Source organism: Eleutherodactylus coqui, chromosome 13, assembly GCF_035609145.1.
Source record: "Eleutherodactylus coqui strain aEleCoq1 chromosome 13, aEleCoq1.hap1, whole genome shotgun sequence".
Classification (NCBI taxonomy): Eukaryota; Metazoa; Chordata; class Amphibia; order Anura; family Eleutherodactylidae; genus Eleutherodactylus; species Eleutherodactylus coqui.
In genome coordinates, this window is record NC_089849.1 from 16,735,309 (window position 1) to 16,757,353 (window position 22,045).

Consider the following 22,045-nt stretch of genomic DNA (forward strand, 5'->3'; position numbering starts at 1 on the left):
GTCCCGGCTCCCCAGCGGTGGGGCCCAGCGGTAGGCTCCAGGGCCCAGCGGTAGGCTCCAGGGCCCAGCGGTAGGCCCCGGCTCCCCAGCGGTAGGCTCCGGGGCCCAGCGGTAGGCCCCGGCCCCCCAGCGGTAGGCCCCGGCCCCCCAGCGGTAGGTTCCGGGGCCCAGCGGTAGACCCCGGCTCCCCAGCGGTAGGCCCCGGGGCCCAGCGGTAGGCCCCGGCTCCCCAGCGGTAGGCCCCGGGGCCCAGCGGTAGGCCCCGGGGCCCAGCGGTAGGCCCCGGGGCCCAGCGGTAGGCTCTGGGGCCCAGCGGTAGGCCCCGGGGCCCAGCGGTAGGCCCCGGGGCCCAGCGGTAGGCTCCGGGGCCCAGCGGTAGGCCCCGGGGCCCAGCGGTAGGCTCCGGGGCCCAGCGGTAGGCCCCGGCGCCCCAGCGGTAGGCTCCGGGGCCACAGCGGTAGGCTCCGGGGCCACAGCGGTAGGCTCCGGGGCCACAGCGGTAGGCTCCGGGGCCACAGCGGCAGTCAGTCACGCGTCACCCCCGTCAGTCCGTCACGCATCACTTACCTGGGCGGCTGGGCTGCTGGGCTGGGCTTCTCGGCTGGGCGGCTCCAGTTTCTGCACCTTCCTCTAACAGAGGATGGTAGCAGAATGGCCGCTCCAGCGCGCTCCCGAGAAGATACAGCTCGTCTGCGCATGCGCAGAAGAGCTGTAGCGGCGAGCACACTGAAGCGGCTCATGCTCAGAGCAGAAGACCGGACTGCGCAAGCGCGTCTAAAAAAGCAAGCCGCCAGCGAATTTAGACGGAACCATGGAGACGAGGACGCTAGCAACGGAGCAGGTAAGTGAATAACTTCTGTATGGCTCATAATTAATGCACAATGTACATTACAAAGTGCATTAATATGGCCATACAGAAGTGTATAACCCCACTTGATTTCGCGAGACAACCCCTTTAAATCAGAGCAAAAATTCGGGAGAGAGCCTGCTCTCAAGTCAAAAAAACTTGTAAGCCGAGGCACTCGCAACCCAAGGTGTCACTGTATAATATATGGAACATATATTTAATGTATGGACCATATATATTATGGAGCCTATATAGTGTACGGACGATTAGATACAGGCCACATGTATAATATACATATGATATATAGTATAGACGCCATTTATAATATATGGATCATATATTTAGTGTATGGACCTCATACACAATGCACATACCATACATATACCATGTACAAGCCATATAAAATATGAAGCTTATGAAATATATATATATATATATATATATAGTTTTTGATGGGCTACTTTTACATGACCAGCCATGACCATATATACAATGAAAGGACCATATGTATAATGTGCGGGATATATATATATATATATATATAAATAATACGTACAGACCATGTAACAACACCGATCACAGCACACACTTCACCTTCAGATATACAGGGAAGACAATCCTCACCAGCTGGTGCACGCTCATCAGAGATCCTGGATCACAATTTCAGCAGCAAAGTATGTATGAGAGCAGCACTCCAGACCATGTATATATTGTGCAGGCCATATATATCACACATCAGTTGCAGCCCCCTATATTGGTGCTGGCCGCGGTTACAGGTAGGCCCGGGCGTGCCACACTTCATGCCAGCCTGTATCGTGCGTCCCGGCAGCGCTGCCCCTTTAATGGGTGCGGTGTGAAGATTTCATAGGAACAGAAAGTGAAACTCCCGGCTGACATTTGCACTTATCTAAGATCAGCATAAAAGTTTCCCTTCAGTTTCTTTCTCGTCACTCCCCAGTGAGAAGCTCGCAACCGACCCGCGACCCAGCATTGTCCGAAAACAGAGGTAAGTACACAGCTGCGTGCCAAGGGATCCTAACATACGCTGAGGACTCTGAACAGAGTAGATTTACCTGCAGTCCTGCGTAAAACTACAGATAACACCTTGTGATGTGACACACTCAGCTCTGCTACATCGGGTAGTGCCGGTCATAAAGGGGGGAGGAATAGGAGCGTCTGTTCCTAATAATACCTCCAAGGACTTGTGAAAGTATACAGGACAGATCCTCATGTGTCACAGTAGCAGTTGTACACCATGCTGACAGCCGTACCCAAACCGCGCCGCAACAGCTGCAAAACCAATTTACACACATGAGCTGCCCCTTGGCATTAGCTTCCCAAACATGACTCATCTCCCGGAGCGCGTGAGGGCTTGTCTGTGCCCCTCAGGCTGCGCTCATGTTTTATCCTGCAGTTTTTGAACCACAATTAAAATCACATGAAACTGCATGCAGGTTTTCGATGCGTTTTTTTAATTGAGTGTAAAGTGTGCAGTCATATACAGGAGATCCCCAGGTTATACCAGCATGGTCCATTTCACTATATACAGGGAGATGTATAACTCATACCAGGTGTACAAATATAATTATATACAGGAGATCCCCAGGTTATACCAGCATGCTCCATATCACTATATACAGGGAGATGTATAACTTATACCAGGTGTACAAATATAATTATATACAGGAGATACCCAGGTTATACCAGCATGGTCCATTTCACTATATACAGGGAGATGTATAACTTATACCAGGTGTACAAATATAATTATATACAGGAGATCCCCAGGTTATACCAGCATGGTCCATTTCACTATATACTGAGGGATGTATAACTCATACCAGGTGTACAAATATAATTATATACAGGAGATCCCCAGGTTATACCAGCATGGTCCATTTCACTATATACTGAGGGATGTATAACTCATACCAGGTGTACAAATATAATTATATACAGGAGACCCCCAGGTTATACCAGCATGGTCCATTTCACTATATACAGGGAGATGTATAACTTATACCAGGTGTACAAATATAATTATATACAGGAGATCCCCAGGTTATACCAGCATGGTCCATTTCACTATATACAGGGAGATGTATAACTTATACCAGCAGTACATATATAATTATATACAGGAGATACCCAGGTTATACCAGCATGCTCCATATCACTATATACTGAGGGATGTATAACTCATACCAGGTGTACAAATATAATTATATACAGGAGATACCCAGGTTATACCAGCATGGTCCATTTCACTATATACAGGGAGATGTATAACTTATACCAGGTGTACAAATATAATTATATGCAGGAGATCCCCAGGTTTTACCAGCATGGTCCATTTCACTATATACAGGGAGATGTATAACTTATACCAGCAGTACATATATAATTTTATACAGGAGATACCCAGGTTATACCAGCATGCTCCATATCACTATATACTGAGGGATGTATAACTCATACCAGGTGTACAAATATAATTATATACAGGAGATACCCAGGTTATACCAGCATGGTCCATATCACTATATACAGGGAGATGTAGAATGTATATCAGCTGTGTTACGGGCAGTGGGTATGGGCCCACTGTGCCAACCAACTGGTTTGGTTTTGGGCGAATCCTAAGGGGCGTTATCCTGGCGGTTCCCCGGTATTCGCCCTTTAACCCCTAAACAGGAATTTGGACTCTGCTGCAGGAAACTGAGCAGGCCGCTACCTCCTGGAGTAGCTTTGGTGTGGTTGGCAGCTGACCCATGGAAGTCCGAGGCACTGGTGCAAAGCACCACAACAGGCAGAACTCTAAACATATATGGTATGTGTAAACAGAATTCGGTATAATGTTGAGCAGGCAGAGAACAAATGTTATCCAGGTAAAAGGCCAAGAATCAGGGAAGACCCCGAAGTCAGAGACAGGAGACCCTTGCTGGGTGACTGAGGCAAACTCACACCGACACTCAGGCAAAAAGAACTGGATCACCTGCTCAGCTAAATAGGAGGGCAATAGCCTATTACCCTGCAGCTGGGCTGAGAGCACTGGGGAGGATTAACTCCTGCAGTGCTGATGGAAAGTACACAGCTAAGAGTCATACACACAGAAAGAGCAGAGTGACACCCGTGTCTGCCCGGAATAGCAAGAGGGTGGCAGACACAGGTAGCATGCCTAACAAGCTGTACATATATAATTATATACACTAGATACCCAGGCTATACCACAATGCTCCATATCATTATATACAGTGAGATGTATATCTTATAGCAGCTGTACATATATAATTATATACAGGAGATACCAAGGCTATATCAGCATGCTCCATATCACTATATACAGGAGATGTATAATGTATATCTGCTGTACATATATAATTATATACAGGAGATACCCAGGTTATACCAGCATGGTCCATATCACTATATACAGGAGATGTATAACTTATACCAGCAGTACATATATCATTATATACAGGAGATCCCCAGGTTATACCAGCATGTTCCATTTCACTATATACTGAGGGATGTATAACTTATACCAGCAGTACATATATAATTATATACAGGAGATCCCTAGGTTATACCAGCATGGTCCATATCACTATATACAGGAGATGTATAACTTATACCAGCTGTACATATATAATTATATACAGGAGATCCCTAGGTTATACCAGCATGTTCCATATCACTATATACAGGAGATGTATAACTTATACCAGCTGTACATATATAATTATATACAGGAGATCCCCAGGTTATACCAGCATGTTCCATTTCACTATATACTGAGGGATGTATAACTTATACCAGCAGTACATATATAATTATATACAGGAGATCCCTAGGTTATACCAGCATGGTCCATATCACTATATACAGGAGATGTATAACTTATACCAGCTGTACATATATAATTATATACAGAATATACCCAGGTTATACCAGCATGCTCCAGATCACTATATACAGGAGATGTATATACAATGTCTATTTATACTAATATTGACCATGCTGGTGTAAGGGGTTTCACTTCTCCATTGGAACTTCCGGTTGGAGGTTCCATCACAGATCCGGCTCACAATAATGGATGCAGCACTTTTTCTTCCATCCAAAAGCTGAGCGGAAAGTGGATGGACCCCATTATAATCAATGGAATCCGTCCGCGCTGTTCGGTTCTGTCCAGAGACGGAGCAACTCGTCACGGGGATTCCCCTTTCCTGCTTTCCGTTGCAGGAAAGCAGAATCCCCAATGCTGGTGTGAAACCACCCTAACCGGGGTATCTCCTGTATATACTTATATATGTACAGCTGGTATAAGTTATACATCCACAGTTGGCCATGTTATTGGGATATGGAGACCATCCGCTGTGTGCTGGTCAGCCACACTCAAGGAGACCTCGTAAACTGACAGAATGTGGACAACGAAGCCTTGGAGGAGTTGTGAAGGCATCCCACACATCGTCTGCCCTCGCTCAGGGGGTCTCACAGGACATTAGAGCATCCATTAGCACCAGAATCATCCATAGGAAACTGCATGTGAAGGGTTACCATGGACGAGCGGCTGCAGCCAACATCACAGCAGTAAATGCACAGCGGCGCCTGCGATGGGGCTCGGAGCGACGGACTGTAAGTGAGTGGAAACAAGTGTTCTACGCAACTGCATCGTCCCAACAGTGAAGTTCGGAGGGGGGTTCTGTTGGTGCAACCTGCGGGGCTTGGGCTCCCGACGGCTATATACTCTGACTGCCATCTGGCTAAATTATAAGTGAAAAATAATGGCGGTAGTTGTTTTTGATGCCAGAAGGAGGGACAGCCGTGCAGTTTGACTCCCACCTGGCCATGCTACAAAGAGAGCTGATGGTGGGGTACAAGGTGGGTGCTGGTCTCTTTCCTACCAAGAATAGCTGTACTGCTTGACTGGGCGTTCCACTAGGGCCCTGCGAACAATAAGCGTTATATCTGGCACCTTTTCCTCTTTCCTCACACTTAGGGCTTATTCACACGAGCGTAGGCATTTTTATGTACGCCTGCTGGCGCCGTAAGAACACGTGAAAGGGGGCACAAATCTGCCGTTTGTGCGCCCATTCAGACGGCCTGATGCATGTACGCTGAGCCCGGATTGCCGTCAGGTGAGGGGAGACAAGCTCTGCTAAACTGCCTTCCCCCTTTTCGCCGTCTCTGCAAGGGACAGGGTGGGGCTAGTGTGCTAAGCTCCCACCCCCTCTCCACCCCTTGTCGGCTGCCAGCAATGGGAGGGGGCAGGATGGGGCAGTTGCTTACCAACTAGCTCCCTCCCTCTCCCATTGCAGACAGTCAGAGAGAAGGAGGTAAAGTGGAGGGGGTTTAGCAGACACACTGCTAAACTCCTTCCTACCTCCCTTCTCCAGCAGCTACCATAGGCTCCCATAGGAGTCTATGGCAGCGGACGTATTCTGGCCGGGAAAGAAAGTTCCTGAATTACCTTTCCTGGTTGGTGGAAAATCGCCCATCTGATCTGATGCATTGGAATCCAATGCATCAGATGGTACCGTGAAAATGGCGGCCGATATACGCTCGTGTGGGCGAATGCGCTACACATACTTTCAAACCAATATAACTGTGGTTTCCTACAACAGTAACAGCTTCAGGTCACTACACTGGGCATGACTAGGGCCATTGGTAATACTGTGAGGGGGTTTGTGCTGGGAACACCATTGGTTATAGTGAAGTACCCTCACCACTAATGCGGACAGAGACATTCCTGACAATGTGGCATCACCTGCCCTGTGGCAATACTCTAGTACAGCTCAGTGTCTCTACCAACAGGATTCAAGGCGCTGGTGTGCCCACTAGAGATGAGCGAGCACACTCGGATAAAGCAGTTACTCGAGCGAGCATTGCTCTTCTCGAGTAACTGCTTACTGGTCCAAGCGTGCTCGGAGGGGCGGCAGGGGTGAGCGGTGGGGGGTAGTGGGGAGGAGAGTGGGAGAGATCTCTCTCCCCCCCGCCACACCCTGAGCACACTCGGACCAGTAAGCAGTTACTCGAGAAGAGCGATGCTCGCTCGAGTAACTGCTTTATCCGAGCGTGCTCGGTCATCTCTAGTGCCCACAGCTATTTTGATATTGCTGTGTTGCACTATAATGACGCAGGCTCATGACACACATTAAATGTGACATCCACAGTGCTTTCCTTTAGATCCATTAGCCTGGAAAAACTACAGGCGCTAACATGTCCCACACACCCGCCGCCCTGGACATTGCAGGGCATGAGCAGCCAATGGTCTCTCCACTACTCTCTGGTGCTGGTAATTTTTAAATGTTGCAGTTCCCTCACTGACCACTAGATGTCAGCACACAGTCTGGAAAAAATGCCATCCCACTTTACAGCTTGCAGTAAAATAATATAAATATTACAGTAATCTGAGCATGCGCTATGGATTTCTGATCTATCAGGTGGTAGATTAAAGGAGATGTCTCGAGGAAGCAGTTAATTTTTTTTTTTGCCCAGTCCCCCCCATTAAACACACATTACTAAGCCCCCCTGTAAATGACATTTCTAGCTGGTTCGTACTTACCGTTCCAGCGTTTCAGCAAGTTATAAAAGTTTCCTCAAGATGGCCGCCGGCTCTTTCCCAGTCGCTCGCTGCAGCCCGACGTGCGCGCTCCCGAGACGCCGCCAGCTGTGTCTCCATGGCAACCGGACGCATCGCAGCCGCCGACCAGACGCCCCGCAGCCGCCGACCAGACAGCAGGTAACCGGCGCTAGCCCCCGGCTCCCCAGCGCTAGTTCCCCCGGCGCAGCGACAGCCCCCCCGGCCTAGCGACAGCCCCCCCCATCGCAGCGACAGCCCCCCCGGCCTAGCGACAGCTCCCCCCGGCCTAGCGACAGCCCCCCCGGCCTAGCGACAGCCCCCCCCATCGCAGCGACAGCCCCCCCGGCCTAGCGACAGCCCCCCCCATCGCAGCGACAGCCCCCCCGGCCTAGCGACAGCCCCCCCCATCGCAGCGACAGCCCCCCCGGCCTAGCGACAGCCCCCCCCATCGCAGCGACAGCCCCCCCGGCCTAGCGACAGCTCCCCCCGGCCTAGCGACAGCCCCCCCCATCGCAGCGACAGCCCCCCCGGCCTAGCGACAGCCCCCCCCATCGCAGCGACAGCCCCCCCGGCCTAGCGACAGCCCCCCCCATCGCAGCGACAGCCCCCCCGGCCTAGCGACAGCCCCCCCCATCGCAGCGACAGCCCCCCCGGCCTAGCGACAGCCCCCCCCATCGCAGCGACAGCCCCCCCGGCCTAGCGACAGCCCCCCCCATCGCAGCGACAGCCCCCCCGGCCTAGCGACAGCTCCCCCCGGCCTAGCGACAGCCCCCCCGGCCTAGCGACAGCCCCCCCCATCGCAGCGACAGCCCCCCCGGCCTAGCGACAGCCCCCCCCATCGCAGCGACAGCCCCCCCGGCCTAGCGACAGCCCCCCCGGCCTAGCGACAGCTCCCCCCGGCCTAGCGACAGCCCCCCCGGCCTAGCGACAGCCCCCCCGGCGCAGCGGCAGCCCCCCCCGGCGCAGCGGCAGCCCCCCCCCGGCGCAGCCCGGCGCAGCGGCAGCCCCCCCCGACCCATCACTTACCTGGGAGGCTTCTCGGGGCTGCTGGGCTGGGCTGGTCTTCTCCGCTGGGCAGCTCCAGTTTCTGCACCTTCCTCTAACAGAGGATGGTGCAGAATGGCCGCTTCAGCGCGCTCCCGAGCAGTGACAGCTCGTCTGCGCATGCGCAGAAGAGCTGTAGCGGGGAGCACACTGAAGCGGCTCGTGCTGAATGGAGAAGACCGGACTGCGCAAGCGCGTCTAAAAAAGCAAGCTGCCAGCGAATTTAGACGGAACCATGGAGACGAGGACGCTAGCAACGGAGCAGGTAAGTGGAATAACTTCTGTATGGCTCATATTTAATGCACAATGTACATTACAAAGTGCATTAATATGGCCATACGGAAGTGTATAACCCCACTTGGTTTCGCGAGACCACCCCTTTAATGGAATCTATGTTTCCTTCTCCAATTGCAGGACCCAAAGCATTTTGTGATATTGTCAACATGAATTACGACAGGGACGCCTCCTGGAATTCAGATTATGACTCCACCTGGGAAGACGAGGAGCTGGAGCCCCCCAAAAAGAAAAAGCAGAAGCCACAGTATCAGGTACTCCAGGACTGTGCACCATATGGCAATATTGAGGTTGTGTTGCAACTCACTCCCAGCCAAATGTCATCGTGTAGTACCTGCATAATCATGGTATCATGAGGAGGTCTACATTGTGTATCAACTCTTCCCCATTTTCAGAATCTCAGCTTGCTGTCAGTGAACTGGGACAATTTCCTTTATGTTCACAGACTTAAAATCTGCCCAGAACTACCGTGTTTCCCTGAAAATAAGGCACCCCCTGAAAATAAGGCACCCCCTGAAATTTGCAGAAGTGCCAAATATAAGGCACCCCCCGATAGTAAGGCATAGCAAAGTGTGCAGGCAAGTCAAGAGGCCTGTCCCCTGCTGCCATCCCTGTTGTCTCCTACCTCCAGATGTATAGGTAGATCTGCAGACAGTCTGCTGTTATCCTGTCCCTGCTGTGCTGTACGAGTGTGCTGTTGTGAGCTCCCCTTGCTGGCTGCAAAAGTCCATACTGTACGTTCTGTTCCTGCTGTACACGTCTGCTGTGATGAGCTCCCCCTGGTGGCCGGCAGCTGCAATACCATCCCTGCTTACAAGTGGTCCAGGAACTTCTGTCTGCAGACAGGTACATTACTTTACAGCCCTTATTTTTTTATGGCTCTGTGTGTGAGTCAGGCAACCTGTGTGATTCTTCAGGCTGGGTTCTCACAGAGCGTATTTCCAGCGGAAATCTCGCAGTTTGGCCACAGCGATAAACAGCAAGATTTCCGCCGGGAAAGCGCTGCTTCAAAACCCACGGCACTCAGCCGCTTGTTTTGAAGCGACCTGGCTGCACACTTTTCCGTTTCTGTGGCCGGTGAATCCGCACCACAACACCGGCTTCTCCCAGCTTTGCCGTGACAGATTTGCTGTCCGATGTGGACGAGATTTCTGAGAAATTTCGTCCACAAAGCTGGCCAATTGAGGGATTAGCGGCCACAGACGGATTTGCCGCGACAAAATAAGACACCCCCTGAAAATAAGACGTAGCGCATATTTGGGAGCAAAAATTAATATAAGACGCGTCTTATTTTCAGGGAAACAGGGTATTATAGCTTTGCAACATTGTGTCAGTGTAGCCTGGAGTCCTTGCTGATTAGCTCCAAGATTAGGGTGGTTTATCAAAGGATGGTTGAGTTGGAAAGGACTTCCAGGGTCATCGGGTCCAACCCCCTGCTCAGTGCGGGATCACTAAATCATCCCAGACAGATAGATGTCTGTCCAGCCTCTGCATGAACACTTCCATTGAAGGAGAACTCACCACCTCCTGTGCCAACCTGTTCCACTCATTGATCCCCCTCACTGTCTAATATCTAATCTGTGTCTCCTCCCTTTCACTTTCATCCCATTGCTTCTAGTCTTTCCTTGTACAGATGAGAATAGGGCTGATCCCTCTGCACTGTGACAGCCCTTCAGATATTTGTAGACAGTTATTAAGTCTCCTCTCAGCCTTCTCTTCTGCAAGCTTAACATTCCCAGATCCTTTAACCGTTCCTCATAGGACATGATTTGCAGACCGCTCACCATCCTGGTAACTCTTCTCTGAACTTGCTCCAGTTTGTCAATGTCGTTTTTAAAGTGGGGTGCCCAGAACTGGACCCAGTATTCCAGATGAGGTCTGACTAAGGAAGAGTAGAGGGGGATAATGACCTCACGTGATCTAGACTCTATGCTTCACTTAATACATCCCAGAATTGTGTTTGTCTTTTTGCTGCTACATCACACTGCTAACTCATGTTCAGTCTATGATCTATTAGTATCCCCAAGTCTTTTTCACATGTGCTGCTGCTTAGCCCAATTCCTCCCATTCTGTATGTGCTTTTTTCATTGTTCTTGCTCAGATGTAGGACTTTGCATTTCTCCTTGTTAAATCCCATTCTGTTAGTCGCTGACCACTGTGCAAGCTTTCCTAGATCTTTTTGAATCCTCTCTCTTCCCTAGTGTTAGCTATCCCTCCGAGCTTTGTGTCATCAGCAAATTTGATCAGTTTCCCTCCTCCAGATCATTTATAAAAATGTTGAACAATAAGCTTCACATGAGCGTAATGCACTGCTTGCTGCCCGCATGAGATAGTCGTGTGCCATGTGGCAAGTACCTAGGGCTCCTTCACACTGGCGATCGCGATATCGGCGTGAGAAAATTGCAACTTTTTTCCTGCGACTTTTGAGCACCAGCACTGCTTTTTCTCGCAAAAACATCACTGCCACTTGCGATTTTCTCGCATTTCTTTTTAGCGAAAAAGTCAACAGGACTTTCTAATGTTAAATTCGCATCACACAAAAATCACAAGTTTGTGTTTTGCGATGTGATAAAAAGGAGGCTCCATGAAGAAACTTGTGAGTTTAAAAAAAAACGCAAAATGCAGAAAGTTAGGACATGCCGTGATTTTTTTTTATCGCAATATCGCATGAGTGAAGGAAACCATAAAAATCATTGGTTTCATAATTCTGCGTTTTCCCTCACTCTCGCATTGTGCGAAAATCGCACAATTTTATCGCCAGTGTGAAAGCGCTCTTACTGCGCCGGCCAGTCACCATGAACTATCTTGGTGTGTATGCGCACGTAACACAAGCCAAGATGGAACGTGCTGCAATACTTATTGCCTGTGTATTTCGTGCAATATGTGTGAGCGCCAACATGGGAGCCTATGGCAGAGTGGCATGTGGGTGTGTAATACGCTGTCACCGCATGTTTGTGTGAAAGAGCGCAAAGGCTAACAACACGCGGGCGAGCGGAACATCAGGCGGAGAAACTCAGCCCCATATTGCGCTTGTCAACGTGCATTTTACCCGCGGGTGTGAGGCGATTTTCAGGCGAAAATGCCCTCCATCGCTTCTGCAGTTTTCCGATCCTCTCGCGCGATGGCGGATGGGAAGTTCTTCCCATTAGTTTCAGTGGAAAACCTCGCATCGGACTCGCATGCACATCCCACGGGATGCGAGAGCCGTGCCATGTATTTAAGGTCCAGTGAAACCACTCAGCGTCTCTTAAGACATACGGACAGCTCACCGCTGGCATCCGAGTGCAGTCCGTTTTTTTCTGTATCCCCATTGACTTGAATAGGCGAGTCTCATCTGCCACACCAGAATAGCGCATGCCATGAGTATTTTCACGCAAGGTGTGCCCTGCCACATGGAGCCGCACGCTGTCCGTATGTAGTCCGTTTTTTAATTGGGCGGAAAAAAATACCAGTGTGTCGGAGGCCTCTGCAGCAGCCAGCAGTTCCCATTCACTTCCAGCAAGCAGAGATATGGGAAACCAATATGCGCAAATTAGAGCACCCTCGTCATACCGCACGTTACTCTTTAGTCCCTGCGATGTTGTTACCCTGTGGCAGGAACACCCACATGATCGCCCCCTTAGGGCTTCTTCAGTAGGCACAGCCTGGCACCAAACTGGTATGAACTGCTGTACGATATAACCGAAAACCCCAAAACTTCAATGCGTTTAGTGCTGAGTGACTTTCAGTTCTTACATTCTCATTGCAAGTATGTGAACAGAGCGGCGAGAGACATGCAGAACTACAGACGCGGATATGGGCAGCCGAACCTGGACTTGACGACTGATTCCCAGGTAACTGCCCAGCAGGGGGCGATGTCTCAGAGCCGACATACATGACAGAATTTGCCCCATTCCAAGACTCTTAGATGCCAAAAAATGTTTTTATCTTGCAAAAGTGTAAAAACCTTAAAAAATTATAGTTTTGGTATTGTAATCGTACCGACCTGCAAAATATGGTCATATTATTTATGCTACATGAGTAACGCCGTTAAAAAAATAAAGCCCTCCTACGGCCATGCCGATGGAAAAATAACAAGTTCTGGCTTTTGAAAAGTGGAGATGAAAATCCCCCCCAAAATCCTTGTGTTTGTATGGCCAAAATAGACTATGGATGAGTCATCTGTTCCACTGGACCTCCACAGATCCGCTGTTAGTGCTTGTGCATTGAGCTGATTTCTACAGGAAGCAGATGGCTCAGTTCATACTTGTCCTGTAATACTAAATCTGGCCACTATATTAAGAACGGCGCTGTCTGCATCTGGCAGAATTCAGTTCGGTGAATACATGTGAACAGCTGATCGGCGGGGGTCCTGGGCAACAGACCCCAGCTAATTTTGCGTTGATGACCTATCCTGAGAATAGGCTATTGTTAGTTCACAACCGGAAAACCCCTTTAAAGGGACATACACCTAAAAATAGCAGCAACAATGTGAATTATCTTGACTGAAAAACTTTCCGCCAATCATTTCAGAACTGACAGCAATCAGTGTTTCCAGTCGTTTTGTTAAAATTCCACTATGGATGTGACCGCCATTAATGGTTCTGTCTCTTTAAGACCAGTCCGTGCATCTGACTTCTATATTTCTCCACAGGACGATGAAAAATTTATGCCGAACCTTGCGTTTTACCAGGACAAGGTGCCGTTTCAGCCTTCCGGTTGGTGGAGCCGAGCAAAATACTAACTCATATTTTATCGAACTTTCCCAGACTCCTGAATGGCGACCTGCAATATAGTGATACATCTCCTGCCCCTCTGTGAGCTCTGGGAAAGCTGGGTGACGGGCCTAGATGTAATGACCACCATACTGGTGCACACATAGTTTTTCTAGAAACACAGATGATTGTGGACTATTGGCTTCAGCTTAGCTGCATTGTCTATTGGAGTCTATGGTAGTTTTCACCTTGCTTTACACTGCAGCTTTGCTTGCACAGAATGGCTGATGGTTAATAATTCTTACACCCACAGTGACCCCTTTATCCTGTTGTCTTCACCAAATACAGGCGTAAACATAGAGGAATTTCTGCAGTACTGGTGGGAAGACTATGAGGAGCTAGAAGGGAATCACAACTTCATCCAGTGGTGAGATTCCAAGGGGGAAGGGGACGCTGTATAATGAAAAGTACCCCAATTTCCTAACATACTTGTTTCAATTCTGCACCATGTTCAAGATCTCTACTTGCTGTCAGTGAATGGGGGAAATTCTAGTTTATAGCCAAAGGCTAAAAAAAACACTATAAAAACCTAATCCTTCTCACAGCTGATGATTTGTTACAGTGTATCCGTCTGGATTCACTGACAGCAAATGAGGAGGAACTGACATAATGAGTGTACTAGGAAGAGTGAACAACCCCCGCCTTAGCACATCGCCACCTGCTGGGAGATACTAACAGGTCCTCTTTTTCTTCAAAGGTGGGGAGGGGCGATCACATTGTCAGCATGTCAGACCCCTGGATGTGAGGCGTTTTCATGTGAAAACAGCCTCACATCACTGCGGGGGTTCCTTTCATCCCATTGCTTTCAATTAAGCAGCAGTGGCGTCCCCATTGAAAGCAATGAGAGACCTCTGCCACATCTGTTACAGTGTTAAGTGATGAGAGGACTCCCCACGGGGATGAAGGAATCCCCTGATACAGCTATCACAGTGTTCAGTGATGAGGGGACTCCCCGCGGGGATGAAGGAATCCCCTGATACAGCTATCACAGTGTTCAGTGATGAGGGGACTCCCCGCGGGGATGAAGGAATACCCTGCCACTGCTGGCACAGTGTTCAGTGCGAGGGGACTCCCCGCGGGGATGAAGGAATCCCCTGCCACAGCTGTCATAGTGTTCACTGATGAGTGGACTCCTCGCAGGGTTGAAGGAATCCCCTGCTGCTGCTGTCACAGTGTACACTGATGAGGGGACTCCCTGCGGGAAGGACAGAATCCCCAGCTGCTGCTGTCACAGTGTTCAGTGATGAGGGGACTCCCTGCGGGGATGAAGGAATTCCCTGCCGCTGCTGTCAGTGTTCAGTGATGAGGGGACTCCCCGTGGGGATGAAGGAATCCCCTGCCGTTGCGGTCACCGCCGCAGCAGGAGATGGCACTCTTCTCCCATTGCTTTTAATTGCTTTTTAATTCCCATTGCTAAGAACGGGCGATATAACAAATAGAAAGGTAATGCTGTAATTATTTTCTCCCGCAGCAGCGCAGGAGTGAAAACATCGCAAATGAGAACCATTGGTTTCACAATCGTGCGTTTTCACTCTCGCAGCACAAGTTATATTTTTTGAAATAGCGAAAAATGAAAAAAAAATCATTATGGGGTTAAAAATGTCCTGAAAGATAGCAGCCACAGATGTATCTATAGCACCGGTCATCCTGATCCTCCTGATTCAGGAATAGAATGACAGAGCTACGGTGGACTCTGACACAGTAGATCATTAGTAGGGTCTGTGGAGATCTGGAGTCATTACTGGGGGCCCCTTAAGCACCTGGCAAGGATCTGTCCAGGGGAAGAGAAGTGACAACCATCTGGGTCAGTGGCACCAGTCTAGTTGCCCCGGGGGGTCGGCGTTAACCCTTTGTGGGGGCAGGGAGCTTCTGTTTTCCTGTACTGCTTTATAATAGAGCTTATTATTACAGGATATTTCCCCTGCGAGAGCGCGGTGTGAACTACTACTCCGAACCGCTGACCCTGAGGGAAATTCAGGTATGGGAGGACGTGAGATCATATATATATATATATAGTGAGCAGAATGTGTGTATAATGTATGGAACATATACAGTAAAGGCCATCTATATAATCTACAGGCCACACATAACATACCGGCTGTAAATAGAATTTAGGGGCCATATATATCATGTACAAAACGCATTTGTGTAATGTACAGGGCTTATCTATAATGTACTCACCTTATATATCAGGTGCGAAGCATATGCATGTATATAGGGGCCATATATAAAGTAGGTCCCATTTACTATATAACATGTGGGCCATATATAATGTATACAGCATACATAAAATGTATATAGCATACAGGCAGTGTTTATGATGCTTGGAGCATGTATGTAATATATGGAGCTTATATAGTGTAGAGGCCATGGTTATATAATGTATGGAGTGTGCATATAATGTACAGACCAGGTATAAAACATGTGGAGTGTGTGTATATAATGTACAGGCCCGGTATATAATGTGTAGAGTGTGTATATAATGTACAGGCCCGGTATATAACATGTGGAGTGTGTGTATATAATGTACAGGCCCGGTATATAATGTGTAGAGTGTGTATATAATGTACAGGCCCGGTATATAATGTGTAGAATGTGTATATAATGTACAGGCCCTGTATATAACATGTGTAGAGTGTGTATATAATGTACAGGCCCGGTATATAATGTGTAGAGTGTGTATATAATGTACAGGCCCGGTATATAACATGTGGAGTGTGTGTATATAATGTACAGGCCCGGTATATAATGTGTAGAGTGTGTATATAATGTACAGGCCTGGTATATAATGTGTAGAATGTGTATATAATGTACAGGCCCTGTATATAACATGTGTAGAGTGTGTATATAATGTACAGGCCCGGTATATAATGTGTAGAGTGTGTATATAATGTACAGGCCCGGTATATAACATGTGGAGTGTGTATATAATGTACAGGCCCGGTATATAATGTGTAGAATGTGTATATAATGTACAGGCCCTGTATATAACATGTGGAGTGTGTGTATATAATGTACAGGCCCTGTATATAACATGTGGAGTGTGTGTATATAATTTACAGGCCCGGTATATAACGTGTAGAGTGTGTATATAATGTACAGGCCCTGTATATAACGTGTGGAGTGTGTATATAATGTACAGGCCCTGTATATAACATGTGGAGTGTGTATATAATGTACAGGCCCGGTATATAACGTGTAGAGTGTGTATATAATGTACAGGCCCTGTACATAACGTGTGGAGTGTGTATATAATGTACAGGCCCTGTATATAACATGTGGAGTGTGTGTATATAATGTACAGGCCCGGTATATAACGTGTAGAGTGTGTATATAATGTACAGGCCCTGTATATAACGTGTGGAGTGTGTATATAATGTACAGGCCCAGTGTATAGTGTGTGGAGTGTGTATATAATGTACAGGCCCAGTGTATAGTGTGTGGAGTGTGTATATAATGTACAGGCCCTGTATATAATGTGTAGAATGTGTATATAATGTACAGGCCCTGTATATAACATGTGGAGTGTGTGTATATAATGTACAGGCCCTGTATATAACATGTGGAGTGTGTGTATATAATTTACAGGCCCGGTATATAACGTGTAGAGTGTGTATATAATGTACAGGCCCTGTATATAACGTGTAGAGTGTGTATATAATGTACAGGCCCTGTATATAACATGTGGAGTGTGTATATAATGTACAGGCCCGGTATATAACGTGTAGAGTGTGTATATAATGTACAGGCCCTGTATATAACGTGTGAGGGGGTATATAATGTACAGGCCCTGTATTTAACATGTGGAGTGTGTGTATATAATGTACAGGCCCGGTATATAACGTGTAGAGTGTGTATATAATGTACAGGCCCTGTATTTAACATGTGGAGTGTGTGTATATAATGTACAGGCCCGGTATATAACGTGTGGAGTGTGTATATAATGTACAGGCCCTGTATTTAACATGTGGAGTGTGTGTATATAATGTACAGGCCCTGTATATAACATGTGGAGTGTGTATATAATGTACAGGCCCGGTATATAACGTGTAGAGTGTGTATATAATGTACAGGCCCTGTATATAACGTGTGGAGTGTGTATATAATGTACAGGCCCTGTATTTAACATGTGGAGTGTGTGTATATAATGTACAGGCCCGGTATATAACGTGTAGAGTGTGTATATAATGTACAGGCCCGGTATATAACATGTGGAGTGTGTATATAATGTACAGGCCCGGTATATAACGTGTAGAATGTGTATATAATGTACAGGCCCGGTATATACTGTGTGGAGTGTGTATATAATGTACAGGCCCTGTATATAACATGTGGAGTGTGTATATAATGTACAGGCCCGGTATATACTGTGTGGAGTGTGTACATAATGTACAGGCCCGGTATATACTGTGTGGAGTGTGTATATAATGTACAGGCCCGGTATATAATGTGTGGAGTGTGTATATAATGTACAGGCCCGGTATATACTGTGTGGAGTATGTATATAATGTACAGGCCCGGTATATACTGTGTGGAGTGTGTATATAATGTACAGGCCCGGTATATAACGTGTAGAGTGTGTATATAATGTACAGGCCCGGTATATACTGTGTGGAGTATGTACATAATGTACAGGCCCGGTATATACTGTGTGGAGTGTGTATATAATGTACAGGCCCGGTATATAATGCTCACCTCTGCTCTAGATGATGCGGGCGGATGAAGATGTCATGCGGAGGCTGCTGGAAGCTTACCGGCTCATGCTGGGGTTTTACGGCATTCGGCTGCTGGACGAGGAGACGGGAGACGTGTGCCGGGCGGAGAACTGGAAGGAGAGATACCGCAATCTAAACAAGTGAGTGACGTACATACGGATGGGGTCTGTCACCCAGCTCGCCCCAAGTCCTGAATGGCAGATCTGCATATATATCGGGTGATGGACTGTCTGAGCCCTTTCTATTCATGGAGTGACAGCCACGTTTGGGTAATAATATAACCAAAATTACAGCTCTCACAGCAACAGTCACCCAACTTTTCCAGATCCCTGCACAGCAAACCTGCTTTGTCATTGAGTGACACATCCCCTATTTTTCACATCAGCATATGAAGCTTATCCGCAGTTCACAACTCCCAAAAAGCTGGGTGATGACTACTGCAGCTGACGTTACAGCTCTCACATCCAGCTTTCCTAGACTCCTGTGTGGTAAATCTATTTATGGGGTGACAGGCACATCTGCTGTTTATGGTTATAAGAAAGTTGGGTAATATTCAGTTTAGCTGATTTCAAAGCTTTAAGGTGAACCATCACCCAACTTTTCCAGACCCCTGAATGACAAGCCTAATCAGTATGGCGTGAAACATCCACATTATCATATCATTCCATAACTAGACCCATTTGCTGTTCAGGACTCTGGGAAAGCTGGGTAATAACTGAAATAACCAAAATTACAGCTCTCACCATCACCCAACTTTTTCAGGCTCCTTAACAGGAAATCTGTCTTGTCATCAATACAAGCAATTTTGCTGATCTAGGAAAGCTGAATGTCAAGAAATATAGCAACTATTACAGGTCCCACTGGAGTGCTCACCCAACTTTCCCAGATTCCTGAACAGTAAATCTCCCTATTTATGAAGTGACAGACGCGTTTGCACTTCTTCACTCTAGGAAAGTTGGCATTGAGAAACTAATCAATATAACCGACATTACAGCTCTTACAAGAACCATCATCCAACTTTCCCATATTCCTGAAAAGCAAATCCCCAAGTCCTGAATGCCAGATCTACCTAGATGCAATATGGGGTGATGCATTATCACCCAGCTCTCCACAGATCCTGAATGGCAGACCAGTCCAAGCACAGCCTACATGCAATATGGTGTGATGCATTGTCACCCAGCTCTCCCTGGATCCTGAATGGCAGACCAGTCCAAGTACAGCCTAGATGCAATATGGTGTGATGTATTGTCACCCAGCTCTCCCCGGATCCTGAATAGCAGATCTGCCTAGATGCAATATGGTGTGATGTATTGTCACCCAGCTCTCCCTGGATCCTGAATGGCAGACCAGTCCAATCACAGCCTAGATGCAATATGGAGTAGTGTATTGTCACCCAGCTCTCCCTGGATCCTGAATAGCAGATCTGCCTAGATGCAATATGGTGTGATGTATTGTCACCCAGCTCTCCCTGGATCCTGAATGGCAGACCAGTCCAATCACAGCCTAGATGCAATATGGAGTAGTGTATTGTCACCCAGCTCTCCCCAGATCCTGAATAGCAGATCTGCCTAGATGCAATATGGTGTGATGTATTGTCACCCAGCTCTCCCTGCATCCTGAATAGCAGACCAGTCCAAGCTGGGATAGGCCCAGATCTGCCACTCAGAAGCCTGCAGAGCCTATTTCTCACCTTTCCCCTCGTCTCTGTTCACAGCCGCAGCCACAACAACCTGCGGATCACCCGCATCCTGAAGTGCCTGGGGGAGATGGGCTTCGGCCACCTACAGGCCCCGCTGGTCAGGTTCTTCCTGGAGGAGACCTTGTGTAACAACTACTTACCCAACGTGGGAAGGAGCGTCCTGGACTACTTCATGTTCACCGTGAAGGACAAGCAGGAGCGCAGGAAGCTGGTGCGCTACGCCTGGGAGAACTACAAACCCCAGGAACAGTTTAAATGGGGGCCGGTGGAGAAACTCCAAATTCTCACATCCATGCAAGAGAATGCTGAACGTCAGCCAGAGACCGGAGGGGGGCGGGAGAGGAAGGGAGATGGTGACGGACCCGGTGTGGACCGACCGGGGGTCCGGGATGATGGAAAAGTCGTGACTGATGTCCATCCTGGAGAAGCTCCACAGCATGAAGAGGTCACAACCAGTGCTGGAAATGACAAGAGGAGACCAGAAGAGAAGAAGGAGCTGATAACAGCGGACAATAGCTCCAGAATTGAGAAGCAGGCACCAGAGGAGAGTGAGAAGTTGATAACAGAGGACATTGAGTTGCTGACAACAGAGAACAATAGCCCAAGAAATGACAGGCACACACCAGAGGATAAGGAGAAGCTGATTACAGAGGACAATAGATTGAGAAATGAGAAGCAGATACCAGCAGACAATAGCTCAGGGAATGAAAAGCAGATAGAGGCAGCAAATAATTCAGGTAATGAGAAGCAGACACCAGTGGGCAATAGCTCAGGAAAAGAGAAGCTGATAACACAGGACACAAGCACAGGGAATGCAAAGTTGATAACAGAGGACAATAGCTCAGGGAAAGAGATGCCAATAACAGAGAACACTAGCTCAGAAAATGAGAAGCAGACACAAGAGGACAATAGCTTGGTGAATGAGAGGCTGATAACAGAGGGCACTAGCACAGAAAATCAGAAGCAGACACAAGAGGACAATAGCTTGGGGAATGAGAAGCAGATAATAAAGGACAATAGTTTGGGGAATGAGAGGCTGATAACAGAGGGCACTAGCACAGCGAATGAGGGGCTGACAACAGGGGACTGCAGCACTAGAAAAGAGCAGACTACAGAGAGCACTAGCTGCATGAACCTTAGACAGACATTAGGAGACACTAATTTAGGAAATGAGAAGCTGACAACAGAGGGCACTAGCTCTGGCAATAAGAACACGACAACAGGGGGCACTAGCTCTGGCAATAAGAACATGACAACAGAGAGCACTAGCTCTGGCAATAAGAACATGACAACAGAGAGCACTAGCTCTGGCAATAAGAACATGACAACAGGGGGCACTAGCCTAGAGAATAAGGCACAGAGCGGACAATCTGGGCTGCATCAGGCTGAAAACCCCCAAAGTGAGGAGGCGCAGAAACTGCTGTCAGGAGACGGGGCCGCGGCCGGGGAGCCCAGCATCTGCGACCGGATACTTTCTCTATATGGTTGCTGCTGCTATATCTGCTGCTGCGCACACTGAATCTACCGCTGGTGGCCATGTCTACTTAAAGGGATTGTCCATGTGCCCCCCCCCCCCCCCCCCGCCTGCTATCTACTCATGGATGCAACCAGCACCTGTGTATACAGAGATCAGGGGTCATTTCCTATCATTCTGCCCCTGATGCCCTTTATATGGTGGTGAGATTTCTAGGTCCGCTCTTGGAGGTGACTACTGCTGGCCTGTAGAACTATGATGGTCACTGTGCTTTAACTCCCCCTAGTGGTGAACATTTGTACTGCTACGCAAGCACTAATAAAGTTTTGGCATTTCCTTTCTTTGATTATTACTAGGTGGGTAAATGTGGGGCAACACATCAGGTGCCCGAAACCTCAGCCGCAAATACCCATTCACATTCCCAGAAAAGCTGGGTGAACAACCAAGTTAGCCGTCAGTAGAGCTGTCATAGGAGATGTCGGCCGACAGCTCGTCTTTTCCTGACTCCTGAATGGGGGTGTGAGGATCAATTAAGTGAATATGACCGCTCTCACCAGACTGATCACTCAGCCCTCCCAGACTCCTGAATGGTAAATCGCTGCAGTTATGGACTGGCAGGCAAATATACTGCTCATAAT

General features: G+C 48.2%; 1 protein-coding gene across 1 annotated transcript; it reads left to right on the forward strand.

The window, feature by feature from the left end:
* Window positions 1-1,714: 1,714 nt before the first annotated feature.
* Window positions 1,715-21,507, forward strand: LOC136588311 (opioid growth factor receptor-like). The gene is made up of 8 exons (XM_066587421.1): window positions 1,715-1,853; window positions 8,886-9,019; window positions 12,515-12,598; window positions 13,399-13,462; window positions 13,808-13,886; window positions 15,431-15,497; window positions 18,226-18,374; window positions 19,949-21,507. The coding sequence occupies exons 2-8, from the start codon at window positions 8,915-8,917 to the stop codon at window positions 21,450-21,452; spliced, it is 2,052 nt and encodes a 683-aa protein (XP_066443518.1). The 5' UTR covers window positions 1,715-1,853; window positions 8,886-8,914; the 3' UTR covers window positions 21,453-21,507.
* Window positions 21,508-22,045: the final 538 nt, after the last annotated feature.